Below are 26,237 nucleotides of genomic sequence, written 5' to 3'. Positions count from 1 at the left end.
TTTCACCACCCTCATCACAAAACATTTCCTCATATCTAGTCTGAACCTGCCCTCTGTCAGTGTAAAACCATTGCCCCTTGTCCCGTCGCTGTGGCCCCGTTAAACCCGCAGTGCAGCCCTGTCGCAGCCCCACGGGCTCCCAGGCCGTGTCGGTGCACAAACCAGCCCGGGCTGGAACCTCTTGCTCTGACTGGATACGGAGCGATCAGCCACAAAGTAGGATTCTTGTTTTGTTTCTTTTTTGAGCTCTCTGGTGGCAGCAGTTGATAATTGGCACTCAGTTCTTTCTCTCTTTCTTCCTCGTTTTCCCCTCTCTCTGTCTTCCACAACTGCTCCTCACGGGAGGCAGCAATAACGTTGACATGAAATCAAACTGCTGCTCTGGTGTCTGGCACAGAGAGCTGCACACAGCAGTTTGGAGACCTAGATATAGCAGGGAAAATTAATAAACTACATATTTATCTTTTGGGTTCTCTCAGCTCTTTTTGTTTAGTTGTGTTTTCTTCCCGGTGCCTCAGAAAGTCGGAGGAGCAGCCAAGGCGCGGGTTGCTGGCGTCGGGCTCCTGTGGAAGGTCATCTCTGGATGGTGCTTTGCCCTTGCTATGTGGTCAATATGAGAAGGGATTTCTCCGAGTCTAGGGATTCTCCCCTGCTGTGTTAATCTTCCAGAGCTTATTTTATTTATTCTTGAGGCAGGTCTGTAGCAGTGTTTCAGCTGCGGCGTGGGAGCGATGCCTGCTGCGGGTCAGCTCCTGCTGCGGCTCCGCAGCCCCAGCGCCGCAGAGAGCCCGCTCGGGCCCCGGGGTGCAGGGCAGAGTGCGAGGGATGGCTTAGTCAGCCGTCCCGTTTCAAAGGCTTGCTGGGGCGGAGGGGCCCAGGAAAGTGTATATGAGGAGCCCGCGGTGCTCCTGCAGCCGCACCCAGCAGCGATGTTGGTTATAAGCAGCCCTGCTCCTCAGCCAGTGTAGGACAGTGATGATTAACTTAATTGCTGGCCGTCCCCGGGACGGATGCGCTGCAGATATCACGGTGTCAGTCTGTGTCGAGACGAAAGTGAGATTCAGTGCTTTAAGGGAAGGAGAAATGGGATTTGACAGCGATGCTCCAGAGATGCTCACTTTTTGCTGTTCCATTCAGCTGATCTTGTAATTCTGATACGGAAATGAAAGGGAACAGCTGGGCACGGAGCAGCCGGTCCCTTTTCCCACACAGTATGCCCCAACTTCTCTGTCACTCCCTGATTCAGTTATTTTTACGGTGTCGGTGTCGGGCTGTGAGCAGCCAACAGGGATGGGACACAGCGTTACCTCCCCGGTAGAGCTCATAGAGGGGCTTGCCAGTTCTTAATTTAATATCCTATTAACCAAGTAGTTTATTAAATTAATATTCACCCTGAAGGTATCATTTTCTGAGGTTTTCACCTATTCTTTAGTTTGTCTTACTGACTCTGTTTTCCGTGCCTTGCTGGTGCGGCAGTGTGCTAGCGCTTCTCCTCCGGAACTGGGGGACTGAAATATTTCAAACAGGAGAACAATGCCTTTGTCACTTTGTAGGATGAATTTTGAGGCAGTTAATCAATTCAGGCTTAAGTTCTTTGGGGATCTGCAGACATTTTTACACATTCCTGGCAGATGTCGCGATCCTAAGAGATGATGTGACCCGGGGTCCGTTTGCAGACTGGCGTCAGTTTTTGTTTGCTGAAATCTCTGGCTCCTGTTTATACTTGATCTACTTGACTTTGTGATCAAACCCTGTTGCTTCAGTAGCGTGTGGTTTTCATTAAATGCTGGAGTTTTCAAACGTGCGGGATGCTGTATAAATACATGCCCAGGGGCAGTCCTTCTTAATTCAAGGCAGCAGAGCAGATGGGGAGAATGGGGAAGATGGGTCCGGAGCGGGACGGTGACTCGCTCCGGGACGGGGCGCGGGTGCAGGCAGAGCTCGGCGTGTGCCCATGCCCGCTGGGCACCTCCTGGGCACGTTGGTTTGCACGGTGGTGGAAAAGGCAGTTGGCAGGGACGGCAGCGGGAGCCGAGCTGCCGGCCGAGGGGATGAAGGCACAAAGTGGTGCCCAGACCCAGCGAGGATGCTGCCTTGCTCACGGTGACGGCGGGGGGCATGGTCCCCAGAGCAAAGGCTGCGGCAGGGGGGCAAGGCGTTCGATCCACCCCTCTTCGCATGCTGAAATTCGGACCAGGTCCTGGTATCACATGTGGCATGAGGGGCAGGCTGGTGGCGATGGCAGTGCCGCGGTGCAGAGCCTGGCTGCCCGGGGATGTGTTCGCCGCCAGCGGCAGAGCCACTCTCCCGTGCCAGCCCAGCCTGAGCTGTGCGGCTGGGGCTCAGGGGTGGACCGTGGGACACCCTGCCACCAGCACAGCCGCTCTGTCCTGGGAAAAGGGACGGAAAGTCTCCGGGTCCTGCAGAGCCAGTATTAAAAACTATCATTAGGAGCCGTTGTATTTAAATTAGAGATAATCTTGGGCACAATGTGGGGAGAGGGCGTTGAGTGGGACCGGGGAGAAAGCTGCAATTTCCCTGCCATTGTCGCTCTGCTGTCCCTGATTGCCAGGGACCGCTGCAAATCCCAGTGATTTACCCGGCCAGGCTGTAATTTGCACCACGTGCAGGGAGCCGAGTGTCACCAGGCTCCCTGTCACCAGCCCCGTCAGGGCTCTGACGGCTGTCAGCTGGGCCAGCTGCCATCAGCTCGGTGCGGCGCGGCGGGGGGGACAGCGCCGGCCGCATCCTGCTGCCCGCCTGCGCCAGAGCTGCGGCCGCGGGTCGGAGCACAGCGGGAGCTGGGCCGGGGTGCAGCCGGGATTTGGGGCCTCTGAGGTTTGGTTTAGTTTTGTACCTAACACACGTGTCCTCCTGGCTTCCCTAGGACCGAGTCAGTGGCGGAGAAGATGCTGACGAACTGGTTTGCCTTCCTCCTCCACAAATTCCTCAAGGTAAGGAGGGATGGAGCTGAGACCTTGCTGCTGTTTTGCTCTTTCCCCCGCCAACTGTCTTGGGGTGAATCTGGGCCTGAAATGGTTCAGTCAGACTCCAAGTCCAACGCTCTAGTAGCGAGGCAGGGCAGCTGGAAGTTTGCTTGGAGATGCCTACACGTGGGGCCGCTGCACAGCCCCTGTGCTCGACCTTCTTCAGCCCTGAGACCACCTGGTGCAATTCTCACGTAGCGGAGTTTCTGTTGCGTCTCTTTAGTACTTAGGAGAAGTTCTTACTTACACCACTTACTTCCATATTTTTTAACTTTATTTGTGGTTTTGAAAGCTCCCACAGAATTTGCTTCATGGGCGTGAACAGTGAAATCGAGACCTCACATTCCTTTTTTTACAGCCATATAGAGTCAGTAGAGATTCACCAAGCCAAAGACAACGTGCCCATTGAGCAGCAGAGCTCATGGTTTTGGCTCTCCTCTCCAGGAGCTGCTGAGGGCCGAGCCTGGGTTGCACACGTGCTGAAGACTGAGTCAAAGGGACTCTGCTGAAATGCATCATGTGCAATTCCTGCCCGCAGGCCAGTGGCCTGGGAGGAGCCGCACCTTCACGGCTGCGTTGGTTTTGCTGTCTGTCTCCTTGTGTAGGAATGCGCTGGAGAGCCGCTCTTCATGCTCTACTGTGCCATCAAGCAACAGATGGAGAAAGGTCCGATCGATGCCATCACGGGAGAGGCCCGTTACTCCCTCAGTGAGGACAAGCTCATCCGGCAGCAGATTGAGTACAAGACTCTGGTGAGTGATCGCTGTAGAAGCTTCTGTCCTCCTCACTTGGACATAAGGTGTTCTGACCTTTAGGCCAGCGATTAGGACACCTCCGTGAAGCGCGAGTGTTGCCAGTGCAGTAAAGCCTCCTGCTGCTAGACCCATGCCCAAGCCAGATGTATCCCTGATTTCCAGGTAGAAATGAGCTGAGGTTTTGAAAGGCAGGGTCTGAGGGGAGCATTTTACCTCCTTTGTGCTGAGCATTGCCCTCCCTCTAGCAAATGAGAACAGACATCCAGGACTCCTGTCCTTGTAGTCGATGTAAAGATGTACTGGATGCAACAGCTATGATGCAAATAGGGATGCAGTGGGGGTTTTTTTAATGAGAACAGGTTGTGACAGATGTGGTTACAGTTCTGGATGCTTCTCTGGAGCCCTTTAGAGCCTGGTGTGGTTCTCCTTCCCTTCCAGATCCTAAACTGTGTGAACCCGGATAACGAGAACAGCCCGGAGATCCCGGTGAAGGTGCTGAACTGTGATACCATCACTCAGGTCAAAGAGAAGATCCTGGATGCAGTGTACAAAAACGTCCCGTATTCTCAACGACCGAGAGCCATTGACATGGACCTGGGTAGGAGCTTCCCTGCCTCGTAGGAAGGGGAAGATCGGAGAGGGTGTTATCATCAGTGATTCTCAGTGGGTTTTGCAGAGCTTGAAAGCGAGAGCTCAGGCTGCACAACGACACACGCGTTTCTGTCGCTGGAAAGCGTGGGCACTGCTCCTGCCAGCTGGGATTTGAGCTCTGTGGGACCAGCTAATTGTCCACTGACCACAGAGCAAATCATTCCCAAAGCCTCCTTCGCTTTGCTGAGCAAAGCTTCTCCCCAGGCTTGTGTATCTTCCGAGAGGCAGAGGGGCTGGGAAGGTCCTGCGCGTTAATTGAGCCAAACACCGCAGACCCCCTGCGTGGGAGTTAAAAAGCTGCAAGAAAACTCTCGGTGTGACCTTCCTTGCAGTTGTAAGGTTAAAGAGCAGGATTTAGCTTTCTCGGGGTGCCTCTTCCCTGGGCGGTGGGTTTTCCTACAGGCTCGTCTCTCCCATGGTCACTTGGGTCAGAGAGGACAGAGCCTGTCAGCGCCTTTTCCCCCTGCCCATGGTGTCTGCCTGGTTTTACCTCTCCCGCAGAGTGGCGGCAGGGCCGGATAGCCCGTGTGGTCCTGCAGGATGAAGACATCACCACCAAGATTGAAGGCGACTGGAAGCGCTTGAACACCTTGATGCATTATCAGGTAAGCAAGCAGCCCCAGCAGACTGCTCCCAGAAAGCTGCCAGGAGGGAAGAAAAGCAGAGCAGAAATTTAATTCCCGAGTATCTCGTCTACCAAGACAGACAGGGAGGTCACATTTGTATGATAAACCAGAAGGGTTCAATGTGCTTATGCATTAGACGGGAAAGCAACCTTGACATGGATCTTAAAGAAACTAGCAGAGTTGAAAATTGGCTAAATTAAAACCGCCAGCCGTGCTGGTGAGATAGAGCGAGCGCGGGGAGGGCTGAGCTGCTGCTGCTGCTGGAGACGCGGGGCCAGGGGAGGGATGGCCCGCGGGGCTCAGGTCTTCACGGGGGGCTCTGAGACAACCAGGGGCGCAGCAGGGAAGGAAGAGGAGTCGCTGCCTTCCTTCAAAGCGTTGCAGGCACTGCACTGTCAGGCAGTCCGATGCAAAGCTCCAGGCTGCAGCAGCCACTCGTCTCTCTCTTGCTCGTGATCTTCCTACGTGTTGACCCTTGAGCATCGTGCAGGGAGTGAAGAAGGGAAACAGGGCAAATATTTCAAATACTGTCACATGGGAGGGCCAAGGGAGTGCTGCGGGGAGGTATGGAATGGGGCCATGTCAAGAAAGGGCAAGTATCAGAGGCTGCTTCTTGATAGGGTGACATCAAACCTCCTGTGTCACAGACCTAGTCTTCCAAGCCCAGAAACAGGAGTTTTGCTGCTAAATTCATGTAAAACAAACCCAGACAGTGAAGATGCTCCATTGTGCATCAGCCATGGTTGGTGAGGTGACCTAAGGAATTGCTGCTGTCTTTAGCATTTGCAGCTTGCGTGCCCCAGCCCAGCCACGGCTGCCCCGGATAGGCGTGCGTCTGTTGGAAAGGGCTCCGTACGGTGCGGGAAAGATGGAAAGACGGAGCTGAGGAAGGTTTGGTTAAAGAGAATCAAAGACTTTTACTCCAAGCCTGTCTGCAGCAGAGGATAACTGCATTAAGCGGGACCTGTAACCTACTGCTGTCCATCACTACCTAGGCAGAGGTGTTTAGTATTTAATCTGGCATCTTCCCCTGGTTAGGCACCAGCTCAAGTCCGTCAGCCTGACTCACGCCGTGCAAGCTGAATGCGAGCCGGTATTGACAGGAGCCGTAGAATCAGGCAGCGAGGCAGAGAGAATGGCATCAATATGCAAAGTGCATGTAAAAAAGCACCTTGAGGGTCAACTTTTCCAAGCGGCCCAAAGGATTTAAACACCGATTACTGTAAAATGTCACAGGAGCTGTGCAGATGAATTCCATTGTTTCTAAAACCTGTTTTACCTGACAGTTGCGAGGGATTAACCAACATGCGGGGGAGCAGCGAGACTTTATTACGCCTTGATCTTTAAAAGTCATCGTAAGGGAGTCACCGGCGAAAGCCACGTTTGTGTGCCGTGCGTTGGGTGCGAGGGGAGGGAGCGCTTTCATTTCAGTGCCTGTGGGAAAATCTGAGCCGCAAGTTTACCCTTAAAAAAACCAAAATCCTTGCAGCACTCAAGATGCTGCAGCTCTTCCTGCCATTTGAATGCCGGTTTTGCTCTGGAACAAAGCAGAAGTTTGCTGCCAGACACCTGAGCAGGTAGCGGTGGCACATCTCTCTCCCCGCTCCAGCCCGAGCGCCGCGCCGCCCAGCAGCGCCGTTTCAGCCGTTAAGAAGATGCCAGGTTCTCTGCGCTGCAACAGAAGTCTTGTCAAGGCAGGGCTTCTGCCAAAAACAGACAGCAATTTTTTTTTTTTTTTTATTCCTACCAGTTTTTTTTTTCTATTTGAGTAATAAATATTTTTATTAGGTATCAAAAATACAGATGCTCACAGTAAAACAAATACATGGGCAAAGGCATGGCTCCGAAGAGGGGGTACAATCATTTGAGTTTCGAGCGCTGCTGTCCCACCACTTCAACCAGGAGCGTTACAGACAAAGCAGGGGTGGTTCAAGCCATAAAAAGGAAATCTAGGTTTCTCCAGCTTCTGGAGGACTAGTGAAGAGGATTTCTAAATCTCTAGAAAAAAAAATGAAAGCTTTGTCTGTAAAGCTGCCTCGGTCTTTTATTCAGAGCTGTCGTGTCTGTATTTTTGGTCAGATGCCATCTACTTTTCTCTGCTGATCGGCAGGCAAAGCTGTCTCTGGGTTTGGTCATTGGAGACGTGCAGCCCACGCCTCCACCCGATAACCCCGGGCGTTTTGGCGTCTTTTGCGGAGGTGCCGGTACCTGGGCGTGAGCGCGAAGTACCGGGACCAGACCCCGCCTGGTCCTGGCAGCCTTGGCCCCGCTCCTGATCTCCGGGCTCCTTTGGCTCCGCAGCCCCGTTCCCTGCGGCTCCTGGGCCGGGGCTCCGGCCCCCTCCTGCACACCGAGCGCTGGGGCCAGCTCTGTGGAGCACGGTTCTTTAATTCCCAAAATTTCTCAGCTCCACACTTGGCTGCTGGATTTTGACACCATTACCTTTGTTTTCTACATGTTTAGGATGATACACATACGATATAGATCTGCATCAACCGATAAAATGTATTTTTCCTGGGAAGCCTTTGCATGCAAAAGCCAGGTTGGCTTTAGAAAGAAATATTCATTTTTCTGCAGTATTTTTTGAACCACTTTGCAGAATTATTTCGAGAACTGTATGCCTGCTGCTTATTTCTTCATTTATAAAAGCAGATGATAGGTTAAATAGGTGTAATTCTTTGTTAAGTTCTTTGGAGCTTTTAAATTATGTCGTAAGGAATTGTATTACATTTGTGTGGTATCCTTTTGCTCTCATGCCTATTAAGCTCCACGGGAGAGTCTCACCCTGCCTGGTTTTACTCAAGAAAAATGAAACCCTGAATTTAATATCCAATGATTTAGAGTGGCTCAAGCAGGGTTAACTCAGAGGCAGCAGAGCATGAGTACCTGTCAGCCCCTGCGCGTCTGGAAAGGCCGCGAGACGAGGAAACTGTTTTAAATGAAAAATTAGAAGTGGAGAGGGAAGATTTGTGTGGAAAGTGAGACTTAGGAGCTGAGGATGGCATGGATGTGGAGCCAGCATCCTCGCTGCGTCCTCACCGCATCCTCGCTACCCCACGCAAACGTGGTGGTGTTCTCTGGGCTCCTGCACCGCCGCTGTCCCTGCGCCAGGTTTTCTTTTCTTTAAGGTGTTTTGTGCAGCACGTTTCCAGCTCGTAGAAGAATCGGAATATTTATAAATTTGTAAACCAGCCAGCCAGCTTTGCAGGCGTCTCTGGGGTTTTATGGGAGCGTGGCAACAGCAGAGCGAGATGGGAAACGAATGTGTGTTCCATCTGATGCTAATTTGCAGGCTGGTGTTTTTTAGCTGTCAAGAGTCATTCGACCCAAAATTTAGAGAGTGAGAGTGCTCAGTGTGTGTGTGTGTGTGTGTGTGGAATTTTTAATGCCTCTCTCCCAGTTAACCACAGCCATGGTGGAAACGGATCCCGGCACAGCAGCTCCGGTTCCTCCCTGGTGAAATTGAACTCAAGTGGCAGCTAATGACAGCCTGAGAAATTAATATCGCCGCTGATTGCTTCTTCCATTGACTTAATAAATTCAATGAAGTGAGGCAGGAGCAGAAGAGGAAATAACAGAGGTGTTTGAAGTGTTTTGCTTAGAAATATCTCACTTTTGTGCTGTGAAACGCAAGTGACTATTATTTCCATTATCACTAGCAATAATAATAGCTCGTTTACATGAAACCTTTCATCAGAATGGAACCCAAAGCCTTGGAGGCAGCGACAGTCGCTGTGTGCAGGTCACCTCGCAGCAGAGGACGTTGTACGAACGCTCCTGCTGCTGCCAGCGCAGGGAGATGCTGGGGGAACAAAATGCAGCTGCTGCCCCAGAGCTTCCCCGTGCGTGGGGATGGTACCGCGTCCCTCGCAGGACTCCCAGCGAATAACGGAGAACTTAGCCCCAAAAGCAATTCCTCCAGCCCGAAGAAGCATTTCTTTCGCACAGCTCCTCTAAGTGATTTGTTGGCTGGGTCCCGGCGGGTCCATCAGCCCGTGCGATGCAGTGACTCCGCTCTCCGCTCCCTCGCCGTGCGGCACCACGGGCCACGCGTTCCGAATTAAAAGACACTCAGGCTCGTTCCCTGGAAACCTGCAGATTCTTAATTAAGGGAAATAAGTTAAAAAACTTCCAGCGACTACTAGATTTATAGGGAGGATAAAATTAAACATGGCTACTAAAATCTGCTATAACAAAATCTTGTTAGGACTAATGTTCATTTATAGTTTGACTTCCTAGTGTTTAATTCCTTCTCTGGTGCAGCAGAGGGACTGACAATTTAATACCCTGAAAGATGGCTTTATGACTTGCTCAGCTGTAAATCAAACTTTTAAAGTTCGTAAAAATTGCTAAAATAAAAAATGGTTTAATAGCAATGTTTTATGATCCATAACGTTATTATAGCCCTTTTATTCCCTCTGCATTGTTACTTTAATTGGATCACAACAATTCTTGAGATTCTCATTTTTATTGGCTGAAATGTAATCTTAAATCAGAACAACCCAAAACATCTTCCATACGTCTTTTGATTTATTGCTCCATTCCTTCTGTCCCATGCTGTCGAGCTGCTGCGGACCCAGCGCGGGGCTCGGCGTCTCTGCGAGTGCTGGCGGGGGGACGGCCACCCGTGTCCCCCATACCCCCCGTGCTCCCCTGGAGCCCTGCACCCCAAGCTCCCTGCCCAGTCCGTGCCCCGTGGATTTCTGTTACCTGCCCTTGCTGGAGGAGCGGCCGGCGATCGCGGTGCGAATGCTGGATCTCGCTGATCGTTCCTTCCCTTCCTTTTCCTCCCCAGGTATCGGACCGCTCGGTCGTGGCGCTGGTTCCCAAACAGACCTCCTCCTACAATATCCCTGCCTCTGCCAGTATATCCCGGACGTCCATTAGCAGATACGGTAAGAAGCAGAGTTAAGGGCTGGGGAACCACGGCTCAGGGCTAGCACCTGGGCATCGCTCCTGCACTGCCACACATTTCGGAGCCAGCCTGGAGCGTGCAGCTTTCCTGGAGAAAGGATGTCCTGATGGGGCTGCTCTTGAAGCTCTGGAGGTGCGACACCTTAAGGGATTTAGGTGGGCACCACGTCAGCCAAAAGGAAAGTGCATTCATGTGCCAAACAGAAAAATGTCCTTGGCTACTGGTTTGGTTTTTTTTTGCAAAGGCTTTTCCATCTGTGAGCAGAACAGCAAAAAGACCAGAGAAGCTGAGAGGAGGGAAAAGGAAATGCCAAGCACACGAGCAGCCTTTGGAAACATGGCTCTTGGAAAAAGGCAGGGGAAGGCTTTTGGCCAAGATGGGAGAGATGCTGCAGAGCACCCTCTGCACGGGGCTCCCGCTGCCGGAAAGCGGCTCTGTGTCCTTTGCGTGTAAGCGGGGCTGCGCGAGGGAAAAGCCCGATTCCTTCATCTATTTCTCGTCTAAGTGGAGGATCCTGAATTCTTAGCTAATGGGTCAGAAACAGGTAACGGCAAGCTTAACTCGGTGTGCTCGGATGTGCGCACTGGGAATTCATTATCCGCAGAATGGCAGGGCTCAGCACTTTGCAAGTCCCTGAAGACGCTGCAGCCGCAGTAAATGAGCATGCGAGGTGCCAGGCGTGCGTTTATGGCGCTAAATCCACGATAATGGTAATAATGTACTGCCATAAAAGGCAGCAGAGGCAACGTCTCGAGTGCGCTGATCTTTCGTTGTCTTTCATTTTACAGAGTGTTTTACAAACAAGAGGTCTCCTGACAAACCCCTCACCTTCTCTTGTCGATAGCTCCCAAAATAATGTGGTTTTTTTTTTCCTCAAGCGAGGGTTCTGAGGAGCCCTCCACAGGAGAATCTTTAGGGAAAAGCCAGGAGAAAAGGCGTTTCTCCCTGTGAGGTGTAAGCCCCTCGAGCGCCCAGCACTTCCCGCAGTGCAGGTGATGGGAAAAGCGAGGCCGGGTCGCGCAGCCCGAGCCCGCGGTGCTCGCTGATCTATGCCAGGTGGAAAAGCTTTTGCAAACTACCAATGTGAACTGTCACTGCTCACATTAAGATTAATACTTCTAATTGTGCAGGTAGAATTTAAATGAGGGATTTATTTACTTCTCCCATTATATAAGTACAGAGGTCTGTTTAAAAATAGAATTACTAGATGCTTCCCTAGCTGTCCCCCTGTCTGTCTCCTTAATTATGTCAGTTGGAGTACCCATTTATCTAAGCCTTAATTGGGGATGAAAATCTAGCGAGTTTGGTAATGACTTGCGTATTTCCCTCGGCTGATTTGTGATTGATCCCCTCACTCCCAGAGAACAAAGAAATTCGGTGAGAGGAGGACCCAACAGCCCCATGTCTCGGCTTGAAGACATAGTGATGGGATCCAGAGAGGCACATTCTTTGGGAAATTAAATATTTTTCACATCCCTCCCTAGTTTCTGAGCAATTAAGGGAAAAACCTTTGTCTGCTCCTTTTCCCTGCGGAGGAGGGCAGACTCGGGGACAGCAGGGAGGCCGGAACGCTCGGCCGGGATGCGGCGCTGGCCTCGGGCTCTGCAGTCGATGCTCAGCTTGAGCCCTTGGTGCTCTAATGAAAGGCTCCAGAGGAGGAACAGCAGTTTCTTCTGCCCTTTGTGCTGGCTGTGCCGGGCAGCTTGTTATTAGTTACAAAATCCTGATATCGGGACTCCGGTGCCGCAGGAGCTGATGCCTGGGGTTAGCGTGAGCTGTAGCTGCTGGGGGAATCTTGCACAGACCGTGTGATTGAGTTCACATAAGGAAAGGATGAGAATGGAGCAGAAAAGTCACAGGTCTGAGCGTGAAAACAGAAAGGCTCAGGTCTGAGGAACTCTATTCAGTGAAGACCAACACGTACCTCTGGCAAATGCCAAATTTTGTTGGTGCCTAGATGGTGCAGATGATTTTGGCATTAGCGAGCATGGTGGCATCGCTAGGAGATGGGGAAATGAAAGAAAGGGTTTGCTTTGAGCGTGACCGACTTCTCTTCCCGACGTTCAGACTCCACGTTCCGCTACACCGGCAGCCCCGACAGCCTGCGCTCCCGGGCCCCCATGATCACTCCCGACCTGGAGAGCGGGGTCAAGGTCTGGCACTTGGTCAAAAACCATGACCACGGAGACCAGAAGGAAGGAGACCGGGGCAGTAAGATGGTGTCTGAAATCTACCTGACCAGGCTATTAGCTACAAAGGTAATTGCTGTGCCCTAAATTCCTTGGGAAACGTGTAGGGAGGTCTACCTTATACGTACTTGCTGGGGGGATGCTCATCTCCCGGGGGGACCGACCCCGCCAGGCTTTCCTGGGCCCCAGGGGTTGGGTGGCTCCTGGACCAGAAGCCCAGATTTCCTCACGCTGCAAGGCAGTTGCTGCAATGCTTCATTGTTCTGCACAGTATTAAAAGGCAAAGAGTTGGAGAGAGGCAGCAGCGCCTGTAAATATTTAACTGGTTTCCTTGGCCGGAGAGTTCTCCTGCCTTGCGCTGTGTGTTCATCGCTGTAGATAACGCAGATTTGCTTCTGAAAGCGAAAGATGTTTTTCCAGGTTAGAAATAAGGCGTCAGTACAGCCGTGAGTAGCTGGAGCGTTTCCCCGGGGTCCTTCGGCAGTGCAGGCAGTGTTCGTAAAGACCCTGCCCCTCCCTATTCCTGTGGGGCCCGTGGCTGTGCTTTGCGGGGCTGGCAGCACCATCTGGCATCCCCTCCCCTGCCACCGCTGCTCAACCAAGCGTGCGCCCATCCCTCCCTTCACCTTCTCGCTTGCTGCTCCCGTTAGGGTACGCTGCAGAAATTTGTGGACGACTTGTTCGAGACGCTGTTCAGCACCGTGCACCGCGGCAGCGCGCTCCCCCTGGCCATCAAGTATATGTTCGATTTCTTGGATGAGCAGGCAGATAAGCACGGCATCCACGACACAGATGTGAGGCACACGTGGAAGAGCAATTGGTAAGGATGGAGGAGGGGAGTGGAAGGGAAGGGGGGCAGGCCTGAGTACTGAGCAATTATCTGTGTCCTGCGGAAAAACAGGGATGGGGAAGAGCTTGGGAAGGCCAGGAACAACCAACTCCCATAGCTCCAAAGCATGAGAGGTAATGGCTGAGAGAGCTGGGGCTGTTCAACCTGGAGAAGAGGAGGCTCCAGGGAGACCTGAGAGCAGCCTCCCAGTGCCCAAAGGGGGCTACAGGAAAGATGGGGAGAGACTCTTCAGCAGGGCCTGCTGTGATAGGACAAGGTGTAATGGTTTTAAATTACAAGAGGAGAGATTTAGACTGGATGTAAGGAAGAAATTTGTTACACTGAGGGTGGTGGAGCACTGGCCCAGGTTGCCCAGAGAGGCGGTGGATGCCCCATCCTTGGGAACGTTCCAGGCCAGGTGGGACAGGGCTCTGAGCAACCTGATCTGGTTGGAGATGTCCCTGCTCCTGGCGGGGGGGTTGGGCTGGGTGGGCTTGAAAGGTCCCTTCCCACCCAAACCATCCTGTGATTTATTCTATGACTCTACCACAAAGCCATGCTGCTGCTTTTCATCCAGCACCTCTGCTGCCCCATGCACATGTGGCGGTGGGGTTTGATCCTGGTTCGTGCTGTCCCCTGTGCACACACGAGCTGGAACCCCGGTGCTGTGTTAAACCATGAGCCTGGCTGTCTCCGAATCCTCTACCCAGGTGGGCGCCGGGCACTGGCCTTGGGCTGTGGATCCGCATACCTGGACTTTGGGAATCGCTGGGTTTGCGGAGCCGGTCTGCTGGTGGGAAGCAGGGCTCCCTGCCGGGACACAAATGCCAGGGATGGGAGAGCTTGGGAGTGGCTGCACCTTCCCCATCACTTTGGGGAGCAGCGGGAGGAGGTGGCGAGGGGGGGAGGCAGCCACCCCGCGTGCGGCCAACACAGACTGCAGCCCGGCTCAGCCTTCCCCGAACAACGGGAGCCCTCACGTCTCTGCCTCTGCTGTTATTTTAGGATTAAAAGCTCCGTGGGTTAGAAATTTACCTCTGCGAGGAAGAAAAAAAAGCACGGCAAATGGTTGCTCCCTGAAGACTTTGTATTTTCCCCCGAATCCCTCATGCTTTAAAAGTCTAATCGTCATGGCCGCAAAAGCTTGGTTCCCCGCTAAGGCTGTGGGAAGCTGAAAACAATTTATTGAAAGCCTTAGAAGAAGGAGTTATTAGGATAAAAACTCTAGTATCACAAAAAAAAAAATAAAAGATGAGACTTCTTAAAGCAATAAAGAGAAGGCGCTGACCAGCAGCGTTTGCTCTGCCAGAGCCATCAGAGCACGCGAGCCCTGGTCCTTCCCTCTGCCCTGGGGCACGGGGGGCTCAGGAGAAAGGCGAAAATTTGGTCTCTGAACCCACAGATCTGCTGAGCGCTTTGGTCAGCTGCAGCATCCCCAGAAAGGGAATTTTGGTGGGGAGATGGGAGGAGGCCGCTGGAGCAGATCAAATCAAACAGGGGCTCGGACGAGAGAGCTGGGTGATGGGGGTCAGGGATGCGGGGATGCCGCTGAGCTGCGTGCCTGCAGTGCAAGAGTTAAGGCTGAAACCTTCCGTGCAGCTAGCTGGGTAGACAGAGCGCCGCGACTTGAAAGGTAATAGAAAGCAGCAGCTGGTTTTTTGATCCTGCTATACAGGCAAAGAAAAAAGGAATAATAATTCCCCTTTGATTGCAAAGGCCTCAGGATTTGGGGACAAAGCCTCTGATGCCTGCTGCACCGCTGGCAGATGATGGACCGCGGCGTGGCTGGGCGGTGGCTGATTAGCGTGGGGGCGGCAGCACCGCTGCCCTGGGCCCAGCCCTGCGCCGCGGACTCGGCTCTAACGAACCTGGTTTAATGGGCTCCTCGCAGAGCCGGTCAGCCGGTACCAGCCAGCATGGCCTGGCTCTGCCCTGGCACGGACAGCCTGCCCTCCGCAACTGCCGCCCGCCTGCCTCTCGCCTCCTCCACCTCCCTGCACGGCGTCAGACCCTGGAGCGGGGCAGCAGCGTCCAGGCAGAACTGGTCTAACTGGTGTTCGATGGAGCTGGCCCAGCTCCTATTCAGATTATTGCTGCTTCGTACCATTTGGGAACACAAACGGCAGCAAGTGCCCTTTCCTAGCCTTTGTCTCAACATTTGATTGTGTTTCTTGATTTCCCTCCAGCCTCCCTCTCCGATTCTGGGTGAACGTAATCAAAAACCCCCAGTTTGTGTTTGATATCCACAAAGGCAGCATCACGGACGCCTGCCTCTCCGTCGTGGCGCAGACCTTCATGGATTCCTGCTCCACCTCGGAGCACCGCCTGGGCAAGGACTCCCCCTCCAACAAGCTGCTCTACGCTAAGGACATCCCCAGCTACAAGAGCTGGGTGGAGAGGTGAGCGTGAGCGTGGGGCTGGCCTGGGCACTGGGGTTCGGCCCGACTTCCCGTGCTGAGCAGCTTTGCTCTCGGCGGCCAATGATGCAGCAGGGCGGCTCTTGCAGCGCAGAGCCCTGCCGAGCATCCCTCTGCTTATTTTCAGCTTCCTACAGAGCAGGATCCCTTTTCCTGCAGAGCTTAGATTAAATCCCAAGAGGGAGAGGGGCATTTTGAGCATCCGTGTTTCTCACGGCCCCCCTCGGCCCTTCCTTCCTGTAGGTATTACGCCGACATCGCCAAGCTCCCCGCCATCAGCGACCAGGACATGAACGCCTACCTCGCCGAGCAGTCGCGCCTGCACGCCGCCGAATTCAACATGCTGAGCGCGCTCAACGAGATCTACTCCTACGTCAGCAAGTACAGTGAAGAGGTGAGTGTCCCCCGCGGCGGGCGCGCGTCCCCCTCGCTGCCGCCCCGAGCTCCTTCCCGGTCCTCGATGCAGCGTCACCGTGCCCGAACCACTGCTGCCCCGCTCCGTTCTCTTCGTGCATAAATTGCTTCAAGTCCTGGCCATGCCTGCTGCGTATTCCCAGGAGGACTGAGAGCCAAAATATTGTGGGAGCAACTGCAGTTCCTCAGCCTTGGCATGCGCCCAGTGCAGCCCACTCCTAAATGCAGTGGAAAATCATCGTGACCCAGTGAAGCTCCCCAGAAATGTCCCTGTCTTTTGGGAAGAGCATGGTACAAATCCCGTGTTGCAGTGACGCAGGCTCCTGTTTGCAAAGAGCCCCTGGCAGCACGAGCTTCTTTAATGAATGCATCACTTGAAACCAAGTTCTCGCCATCTGTTCCACCCCTTCATTCCAGCGCGGGAAGAATCTATTTTGCAATTACGCCCATTAAAAGGAAGGGGTTTGTCGTTTAATTGCGTGTGTGCATTTGTGATACGATGCCACAGCCATTTCCCGATTCGGGTTTAAAAATCTCATCACTTCCTTGCTCAGTGAGACAAGGGATGTGGAGTTCAAGGTGCAAGAGTGGGAACGATTGTGTTGCGTGGGCAACACGCGCCGAGCCGTCCAACAAATCAATGAGCTCGGCTGCAGCGCGGCGGAGCGCTCGCCGCGTCGCTTTGCCGTTCGTTATTTAAGTTTCACACATCCACATTTCAAGTTGCTCACGTCTTGCTGCCCACTCGCCTCTCCCACCCCCTCTCACATGCTGACTTCTTTCTCTTTTCTTCCCCCCCACCCCCCTCCCTTTTTATTTTTTTCCGTACCAGCTCATCGGGGCTTTGGAGCAGGATGAACAGGCGCGTAGGCAGCGTCTGGCATACAAAGTAGAGCAACTCATTGGTGCCATGTCTATCGAGAGCTGAGGAAAGGTCGCGGTGCTCGCGGACGGCAAAGGGCAGAGGATCGCACGGACTCTCGGGAATGAAGAGGGAGAACAAGCAAGGAAGGCACTGCACACCTAGACACACCAAGGCTCTTCTGGAGGGAGCAGAGACTGGCCCAAGGACTGACTGTGTTCAAAATCGTACAGGATCCGGTTTGAAAAGGCAGGAAGAGAAAAAGACGAAGCATCTCGATCCAAGTCAAATGAAGATGGAGCATTTTTTCCAGCATACATGGAAAGAAGGAACCTGGAAAGTCTGGATGTCTCCATGACTGCTGCTTTGCATGAAAATTCTTTGATGTATATTAGAAAATAAAACTTTATTTAAAGGGGTTTTTTTTAAAAAAAAAAAAACAGAAAGAAAAAGGGAAAAAAAAAGAAATAGAGCAAAAACCACAGAGGCCACAGAGATAATCCTGCCAACAAGGTTCGGCTCTGAATCCTGTCCTCGAGAGGCTCCCGGGGACACGGCTCAGGCGCTCTGCAAACGGACTCAACGCCAATTGGAAAGTCTGAAAAACCAAAATGTTCTTCTTTTTGGGATCTTACGAAAATATGAGCACAAATTTGCACCACACCTTTTTACACAAGGAAAATAGCAGTTTAGCCAGAAAATAGTGCAGTGGCTGAGTAACTTATAGGCACTAGAAGGACCTTTACCTGAATGGCAAAACCATCGGATCATCCAACCTGTCTTGAAATCCAGCTTTATCTCTGTATTTATATAGTGTCAATATATCTATTTTTTTTAAATCCCATTTACTGTCGAATGAGGAAAGACCTGATTTTAAATGCTTTCCCCTTGTCCGCCCCCGTTGCGCCTCGCCGGCCCCGCCGCGGTGATCCGGCAGCAGGCGAGGGGTGCCACGGCCGTGCCGAGCGGCGGCCGGCGCGTTGCTGGTTTCTGCGGGTGCAGGTTGGGCGGAAGCGGCCGGCTGCCCTCTCCCCGCTGGGATGAAGCCCCCTTGGGTGCATTTTGGTGGTGGCTCCTGGCGGCCACCACTTTTTCTTGCAGTAAAACCCAACAAACCCCAATGTTTACAGCGAGAGATGCTTGAAGAGACCCGCCGTGGCGAGATGAGGTATTTATTGCTTTTCTCTTTGACTTGCGGAGCTGATCAGCACAGGCTCCCTTTGGGTTTCTCTGCCAGCATTCGCGGTGCCGCCCGGGGTCGGGACTTGTGTTTCCACTGGGAGGGAGAAGGAAATCTTTGCTCCAGGCGAGGGGGAACCTCAACCAGCGCTTCCCGGGCCAGCTAGCACTGCTGTCTTGTCTCTGTCTCGGCGTCTCGTTGTGATGTCCAGTTCCTCGCTGGCCCCAACGCCGCGTGTTCTTGCGGCCAGTGGCAGGCACGTGTTTGTGAGTGTTATTTCTTTCCAAGACACCAAAGCTTACGTGTGTCCCTTTGTAGAGTGCCAGGAGGGGAAGGAATGCTGTAAATATTTCTCTCTGTAATAAATATTGATACTTGTGCTGGCTGCAGTGGGGAGGACAGGCTGGTTAGGTCTAATGGAAACAGAAGCGTTGACCGCAGGAGCTTGGCAGCGGAATAGCTCCCAGTGCCTGTCTGGGCCGTGCCGTGCTGGACTGGGACGTTAGTTTGCAGCCGGGTGTGTGTTGAAGGAAAATCCATTTTCATATCCATCCCCTTCCTCCAGCGTTCCCGCTCAAAGGAGCCCGGGAAGGTGCCCGTGGGCTCCCCGTGCGCCGAGAGCGCTGCTGGCTCTGGGTCTGGAGACGCAGCCCCAAGGGGAGAAGCATGAAGAGAAATACTCAGGAAACTTGTTGGTTTAATTACCGTTCAGTAAAAGCCATGCCAAGTCCACTTTCTTTTGGTAATCCACTTTTGTGAGTTTCTCTGGGCCCTGTTAATACTCTGGAAGAAAATGCTAATGATCAACCTTGTGCAATAAGTTCCTGACATTTACAACAGCCTGAGCTTTGTACCTGGAGGGCTCGGATTTAGCCAGGCACGGCGAGAGCTGGCAGAGACAGAGAGACCGAGAAGCAGAGCGGGTTTCGTGCTGCCCGGTATCGGGAGAATTCCCTTCCAGGGATCCTTCTCCTGCGCAGTGATTGTAATTTTAAAGGCAGAAATGGTGTAAACGTCCCGGTTGCCCTATGAAATCTGGTGAATGCGCCACCGTTGCAGCAGCCGCCAGCCCGCCCGGCTCTTTGCTGGGGCGTTACAGGGACGGCGGAGTGTCAGGGTTTGAAATCCTCCAGGTCTCGTTTTGTACCGGTTCCTGTTAGCGCTGTTCACAGCGATCTGGCATGCAGCTTATGTGGGTGACTTCCAGATCTGTGGTCATTGTTTTGGGTATTCGTATCCAGATTGTTCACCAAATCCTTACGGTACTCTGAAACCCAAAGAAAGCACTCCAGATGGTTTCAGAACACGTCTAAATGTTAGTCTGCATAGTGATTTCTGCAGGATTCACAAGATGGGAGTAGTGCCCGAAGCAAAGACCTGGCTTTTCATCGCCTGGGTGCTGGTGAACTTGTGCTTGCCCTACAGCCCAAGTCAGGCTCTCATCGACTTCTTTTCTTCACAACTCTTTGAGAGACTTTAGCGTAGCTGATTTAAGCCTACTTTCCTCCTGCTCTACCTTCTGGCCAGGAGCACCCTGTAAGCAAATATTTTGTCATTCCCCCTTCCCCAGTATTTCTTCAGCAAAGGCGGAGGTCCCTGACCATCCCCTGGGTTCTCTGGCAAGGGGTTTTGGGCAGCGCCGAGGGCAGGTGCCGCAGGCACCCAGCGGTGATGCCGATGATGCCGGTTACTGGTCTCTATTCCACATGCATTTTGGCTACCTGTCCCCCCACGGGCAGGCACCAGGAGAGGTGGCACACGGGAGATGCTCCGTGTGCGGCGCGGTGGGCTGCCAGCCCCACTCGGCTGGTTTGCCCCTTCACAACCTCTCCCCCTCTGCTGGCAGGAGCCTGGGAAAGGGCCCGTAAACTGGGATTATCCTCAAAGGTTAAAGGTGAGAGGGAAAAAAGAAAAATAATTGCAAAGCCCAGAGGGACGGGTTTGTGAGCAAGGATTAAAAGAACCCAACGTGTCCAAGCTGAGTCACCACGGGGTCTGTATTCCATGAATACACCAGAGCGCTAAGGAGAGAAGTGGACAAGGGAGTTTATTTTCTGTGCTGTGGGAGGAACTTGAGGAGAGGAGGAAAGAGAAAGCAGCAGGAGCACTTTGCAAGCCAGTAAGCTATTACACTTTTGACTGACTTCCGAGAGAAGCAGCAGAAGCATCTCTTCTTCCATCATCTGAGAGGGTGTCAGGAGGATGGCGCAGGGAACAGCACGGTGCCGGCTGGAAGGGGTGGCCTGCAGATAATCTGCCAAGTGTCTGCTCGGGGTGCTTGACATGAATTATGGATCTTTACAGGCAATTATATGGAATGAAGCAACATATCCCCCTGGGGCAAAGCGCTTGTAATCTATTGCCCTGTCTGCATCCGACTTCGCAGTTACTCCTTCGGGAAGAGGAAGAAGCCTCAGATCTCAAAAGGGCATTTTCTTCACACTCGCAGCAAACTGGACTGGAGGTTTGGTCGGGAGGGGGCAGTGACTTTGCCTTAGATGAAACGATTTCACATCCCTCTCATTGCCTCCTTCCTCCTGCAAGGCCGGTTGGTGTTTTGATTCTCCAGCTCACTTTGTTTCAGGTATTTCGACATCAAAGTGGGAGACGTCATTTTCCGGAATCTCTCTGCCTGGTGTCACTGCTTAAATAATTCCATTTAATCTTCTGCTCATGAGCTATCAAAGCACCCACTCCGAGGGGGGAGCAAGGTGCTAATCAAACGCTTCTCCACCTTGAAAGCCTTTATTTAAAAAAACCATGTACTAGAGTCTTAGAGGCAAGCTTGTCTCTGCATAAGCCCCGCTGTGGAGCACCGCAACGCTGCAGCCCACCAAAGTACAGAGGGTGTGGACATCAAGCGGTCCACGCTTTGCCATAAAGGACAGATTTCTGTTTAAAGGGAGGCAGGAGAGATCAGCACGGCCAAAGTGCTGGAGTCCTTATGGGATCCAGTATGGACCAGTCCGCAGCTGCGTGAAGACCCACCATGGGAACCAGCACCGAGAAACAAAACCGCTCCACAGCCTGGTTGGATGAAGGATGCTGGACGTGGCCGTGCGGGACAGCGATGGCTTCCCGCAGGGTCTCGGTGCTGTGGCACAGTCGGGGTCACAAGTGCAGCCACTCGACGCGGTGGCAACAGAGACCTTCATCACAGCAGTGCCTTCCACACACTGTCTTAAAATCCTAACGGCCCATCCCCACCTAAGTTCTCTCTCCTACCTTCAACTGGACTTCACCAAAAATGTCATAATGTAGGAAACAATTTGGGTGGGCACATGGAGGACAAAAGCAAGAGGACGTAGAGCTCTGGGGTGCATTTCTGTATGCTGCTGACTCCGAGCGCCTCGGTGCGAGTCGGTTAATTCTGCATGGAAAGGCTCGGAGCACTTCCCTCCTCCAGTGGGCACAGCCTACAAACAAGGTCTTATTTCCAGAAGTCCTGAGCAGCCAGGATGAGGAGCACGGACCTGCCCGCTGCGCTCGCTCTGTCCCCAGGGCAGCAGGTTGGCAAAGGGGAGAGCGGCTCCCAGCACGGTCCTCGTGATGCTCCTGTCCAAGCCTGTGCCTCGAGCCTGGTCCCCGGCAGCAGCTCAGCCACGTCCTCACCCATCGCTGGCTCTTCTCCATCCACTTTGCAGTGCTGTCAGAGCTGGGCTGTCACCGGGACGCGGCTCACCAAACTAAATTAAACTAAAATAGACTGACTTGAATAAGCTGGGACATCAGGGAAAGCTCACGAGTGACTGTACCCTGGAGAGAAGAAAAAAAAGTTTGGAGAAGGATAAATAACTGACATCAAAGATGCATTAAAATGCCAGAAAGCTTCAGCCATCCTGTCTCAGAATTGCGTCTGTACCACAAACCACAAGCCAATAACGCAGGGAGCTGCGACGCTGTACATAGTTCGTACCGGGTAGCGCTGGGTGAGCAGTCCCGTCCGTTTAGTGAATGTGTCTTTGGTGCAAACTCCCGCGTCGCCCGAGGCCGCCGAGACCAGTGGGTCAGAAGGCTGAAGGCTCAGCGCTGGTGACAGCAACGAGGCCACCCAGCACCCATGTGGAGAGGATGTGGTTGTTTGGTTTTTTTTTTAATTAGACATTGAGTGGGGAGATAATGAGAGTAAGTGATGCCAGTGTGCGCTGCGAAGGGGGTGCTGTTCAGGATCTGCTGAGCTGAGCAACCCTGAATGGGCAGATTAAATGTAGGTGGGTCGGATCAGTTATGAAGGGGAAGAGCCTGGCAGTCTTCAAACTGATTTTTGCCACCTGGAAGGCTTTGTGCAAAGCCTCTGTTCGCCATGAAAAAATCCCCACCTCGGGCGATGGTCCTGTGCTGGGCAAGGCAGGGCGCAGAGCCGGCATCCCGGCTGCGCGCGGTACCTGTTGCCTTGCCGGCGGAAAGCTCTGGTTCCCCGTCTGCGCCCTGCGGCCCGGGGTGCTTCGCTGGAGGGTGGGAGATGGGGAGGCGAGGGCAGCGGGGCAGCACGGGACGGCAGGGACCCCCTGCTCCCACGCTGAAAAAGCAGCTCCTCGTCTCGCCCGGGCGCCTGCACCGATGTGGCTGCAGTCGCACCAGGAGCAGCTCGAAGGCAGCAGCTGAAGGTGTTTGGGCCACGGCGCGAGCACGGCGGTGTCTATGTGCTTGTCCTTTCAGATCCCCTTTCCCCCGTGTTACCCATTCCTCTCCTTTCTTTGTAAAAGTGGAACATAACGCTGAAAAATCAGACGTTCCTGCAGCGCGTGCGAACGTGCTCGGAGGACCTGCAGGGTCCATCCGGTTGCACGGACAATATCCCAAACTCACCGGGCCTCCTGAGGCTGCCGGATCACATAGGAGATCTCCTGTACGGCCTTTCCTTGGAGATCTTTAATACCTCTGTTTGAATGAGCCTGGAAGTTTATGCAACGGCTTCTCCATCAGATGTTTCCATCTCACAGACCGCGCGGCAGAAAGGCGTGCCTGGAGGAGGAGCTGAGGGAAGGTAGACGAGCCGATGAGCTGATTTTGCCACGATATTTCACAGCTTTGGAAATTACTGCAGTGAAATGTCCTCCTCTTATTGAGGAGCATTTGGGTGTTCATGGCACCTTGGGCCGTTCCAAGAAGCGGTGGGAAGCAGCAGGGGGAAGGGAACGTACAGGTACTAAAACTTCGGGAGTCCCCAAAGGCGTCACAGAATGTAGAGGTATCAGCCATGGACCAGATTCCGGTTTCTTCTGCCCCCTATCCTTAAAATAAACACATGCCAGTTTTAGGGGATTTGTGTCTTGGCAGGAATAACGAATGATTTGTATCCGTACCCGTTCCGCCGTGTCGTTCTCTGGCTCCTCCCCTCCTTGTAATACTTGACACACTGGAGTTCTGTATTATATATTTTTTTTAAGATGATTGTCTGTTTTTTTGTTGTTTTTACAAGTGTTGTGGAAAAAATGTAAGAAAGTTTAAGTATTTAAAAATGTCCCAAGGAAAAAGGGGGTTTTGTTATTATTCTAATATATTATTGTGTACCTAGTGTAAATATGAAACACTCCTATTTTGCAAGCCAAGGACTCACTTTGTACTGTTGTTATATATAAATAAAGTTTACTGGTTAAAAAAGCCCTCCTGAGTGGGTCCTTATTTTCTACTTCATGGTGTGTGGCATTTGTGGTGTAAGCTGAGTACACTGGTGAGAAATCTTTGCTGACTGAGTCACACCAGCAAGAGATGGGTAAGTGGAAATCTGGAAATAACCCCTGCGCAGCGAAGCCGCGGGTGCAGCTGGGCTGGATGGGGGTCTGGCATTGCCCCCGGCCTCCAGCCTTTGAAAAGCAGCTTCTTCCTTGGCAGCACAGACAACTTTTCCAGCAGTAAATGAAAAACAAAGTGCAGTGGATGCAGGGATGCGCTGAGGGACCGAGCGATGCTGCTTCGTGGAGCGGGGCAGGCGAGGCTGCTCCTGTCCTCGCTGGCCTCTCGCGAGCCGTCGGGGCAGAGTTTTAGCATCGCTGCTAATTGGCCACGAGCTCACAAATGTCCCGGGACATGTGCTAGGTCATCGCCTCAGAAGAAGGGGCGGCGGGGCTGAGGCGTGTCCCCGAGGAGCACCGGTCCTCGCAGCGAAGAGAGGGCACGCGGGCTGCGGGGAGCACTGGGCACCTCTGCTCCGGCCGGGGAAGGAGCAGGCAAATGCTCGTGACGAATAAAAGGCCTGGATGTTTTCCCCTCCTTGAAATTATCGGTACTTAAGGTAAAATGCATTTGCTTCTATTTCATAAATTCGAGCTAACGTTTGAGCAAACGCTGAGTGCTAGGAATCAGCAAGTGACTTCTTCAGCAGCTGCCTGTCAACTTTAATGGCCAATATGGTTGCAATTACAGCAATGAACTTTCTCTAACAGCCCAAAATTACTCTGGATGATGATAAGTGACAGAAGAATGGAGACCCTTAAGGAAGCATTAAAAAAGAAGCATGAGGAACTGAAACAAGAGGTCTTACTGCTTTTTCAGAAGGATCTTGGGTTTTTTCCTGTATAAATTAGGTACTAAAAGGATAAATCTAACCCAGAAGGGGAAGGCACGGCGCTCTGCGGATCACAGCAGGGAGTGCAGGGCTGCCCCGAGATGTAGTTTTTACACAGGCGTCTGGCACCGCGGCCGTGTGTTTTAGCGCAGTGCTAACAGGGCGAGGGGGAGCTGCTCCTGTTTGAAGCGAATGCAAATATATCATGTCAGCGCGGCAGCCTGCTCCTCAGGCGGGTCATTTCATCTTATTTTCCTCAAATTGAGAGCAAAGCTCGACACGAGCCTTAGGAAGGCAGCGGGGCCGCATCCTGCCGTAGATGCTAAACTCCACAGATCAATCCCATAGGCTTTCCCAGCTCTGATGCTGGCGGTCCTGTAACCGGTCCAGTGCTGAACTGGGGTCCGTCAAACCAAAATTGAGTTAATTTTTACACTATTTGTGAAGTTAGGGAATAAAAGAGGAGATGACTGTTTTTCACTTGTGCCTTGGGTTAGTCTAAATTTATACCAAGAATAAAATATGACCTGAACTGGGTTTCCCAGAGCTGTCCTAAAGGCTGGAGGAGCGGGGCGTGGTGTTTTACAGGGGACCTCCGGAGATGCTGACGGCTGCGCTGAATTCCTCGTGGCCGCTGCGTTACAGCGGAGTCGCTGGGGGCAGGTGGCAGGACGGAGCTGGCAGGAACCACTTCCACTCCACGTGCGACCTTTGAGAGGTTATTGACTGCCTCGTCTCAGCAAGGGCAAAAGAAATTTCAACATGAATCGACAGCATTGACCGTGGGGTCATTTGTATTCATCTGCACCTTGTTAATATATGTAATACAATAAGTATACTCAATTAAAAATTACATTTTATCTGGCATGCACTTCACAGGGCTTTATCAGCACTGACAAGGTCAAGTGATGCTTAATAAAGTGTTTCTAAGATGCAGATGGCGTGGAGCCCTCTGTCATTTTCCATGTCCCCTGCGGAAGAGCAAAGACCCACAGCAACAGGCTTTGGAAGGCATTGCCAGAGCAGCAGGTCTGGACCTTGCTTTGGTCAGGCTGTGGGGCTGAGCCAACGTTCCCCCGAAAGGCTGCAGCTACAGCATCGAGCCGGGCTCCCACAGCTCCGCGGACCACCTGGGGCAGTTTTTCTCTCTGAAACAGCAGAAAAACCACTTTGAGTTTCTCCTCCGTTCTCCCATTTTAGCTGCGTCTGCACTCGCCCTCTGCATCCCCTGGGCCGGCTTTTCCTTCACCTTCTGAGTACACGGGGTTGCCCCGTTGCGTACTGATCACCATCGCTCTGCACGTAGCGGGAAGGAGTTTGGACATCCTGGTGCTGGCATTTCAAGCCTGGTTACCAGGGCGAGTAATGGAGGTGACACTTTCCATTGTCAAATACAATCGTGGCATTAATATTGACCTGTTTAAATTCCAGCATCTTTTCTCCTCTGTGGATGCTTAGCTAGAGGGTGGCATATAATTGTCTGTAATCAGACAGTTATTTTTAACTGGCAATAATAACCACAAAAATCTATTGCTTTTTATACCAACAAGCACGGCCTTGGTCTATTTAAGTGGCTAACTCTCATTTGTAATGGAAATTCAGCTTAGTGTTGACTGGACATCCCTTAAAATGCAGCACATCACTAATAACCATGCTAAACCCTCCTCCCTAAGCCAGAATCGTTTCATGGGACACTCGGGACCCTCACCGTGCCGCTGCGGTGGCGCATTGCCCCGCGTGCTGGGTCAATCCGGAGCCTGCAATGTGCTGACGTTGCTATGGGGGGTCCTGGCATCACGGGGATGAGGAGCAGCTAATTAACTTCGAGATCTTCCAGAAGAGAAATCTTGTGTCTGCTCCAGTGTATAGAAATGTTTGTGCAGACAAGTGTGTATAAAATAACG

General features: G+C 52.6%; 1 protein-coding gene across 1 annotated transcript in view; it reads left to right on the top strand.

Annotated features, from left to right (window-relative positions):
- Positions 1-23,431, top strand: part of PLXNA2 (plexin A2) — a 167,912-nt gene extending 144,481 nt beyond the window's left edge. Inside the window, exons 23-32 of the mRNA XM_086765428.1 lie at positions 2,888-2,954; positions 3,593-3,739; positions 4,181-4,340; positions 4,895-4,998; positions 9,815-9,914; positions 12,002-12,192; positions 12,774-12,943; positions 15,139-15,351; positions 15,613-15,763; positions 16,616-23,431. Of these exons, the coding sequence (XP_086621554.1) occupies positions 2,888-2,954; positions 3,593-3,739; positions 4,181-4,340; positions 4,895-4,998; positions 9,815-9,914; positions 12,002-12,192; positions 12,774-12,943; positions 15,139-15,351; positions 15,613-15,763; positions 16,616-16,711 (1,399 nt within the window). The 3' untranslated portion in view covers positions 16,712-23,431. The remainder of the gene's footprint in view (positions 1-2,887; positions 2,955-3,592; positions 3,740-4,180; positions 4,341-4,894; positions 4,999-9,814; positions 9,915-12,001; positions 12,193-12,773; positions 12,944-15,138; positions 15,352-15,612; positions 15,764-16,615) is intronic.
- Positions 23,432-26,237: the final 2,806 nt, after the last annotated feature.

This window comes from Chlamydotis macqueenii, chromosome 23, assembly GCF_036417535.1.
Source record: "Chlamydotis macqueenii isolate bChlMac1 chromosome 23, bChlMac1.mat, whole genome shotgun sequence".
NCBI lineage: Eukaryota > Metazoa > Chordata > Aves > Otidiformes > Otididae > Chlamydotis > Chlamydotis macqueenii.
This window is presented reverse-complemented; position numbering and strand designations above follow the sequence as displayed.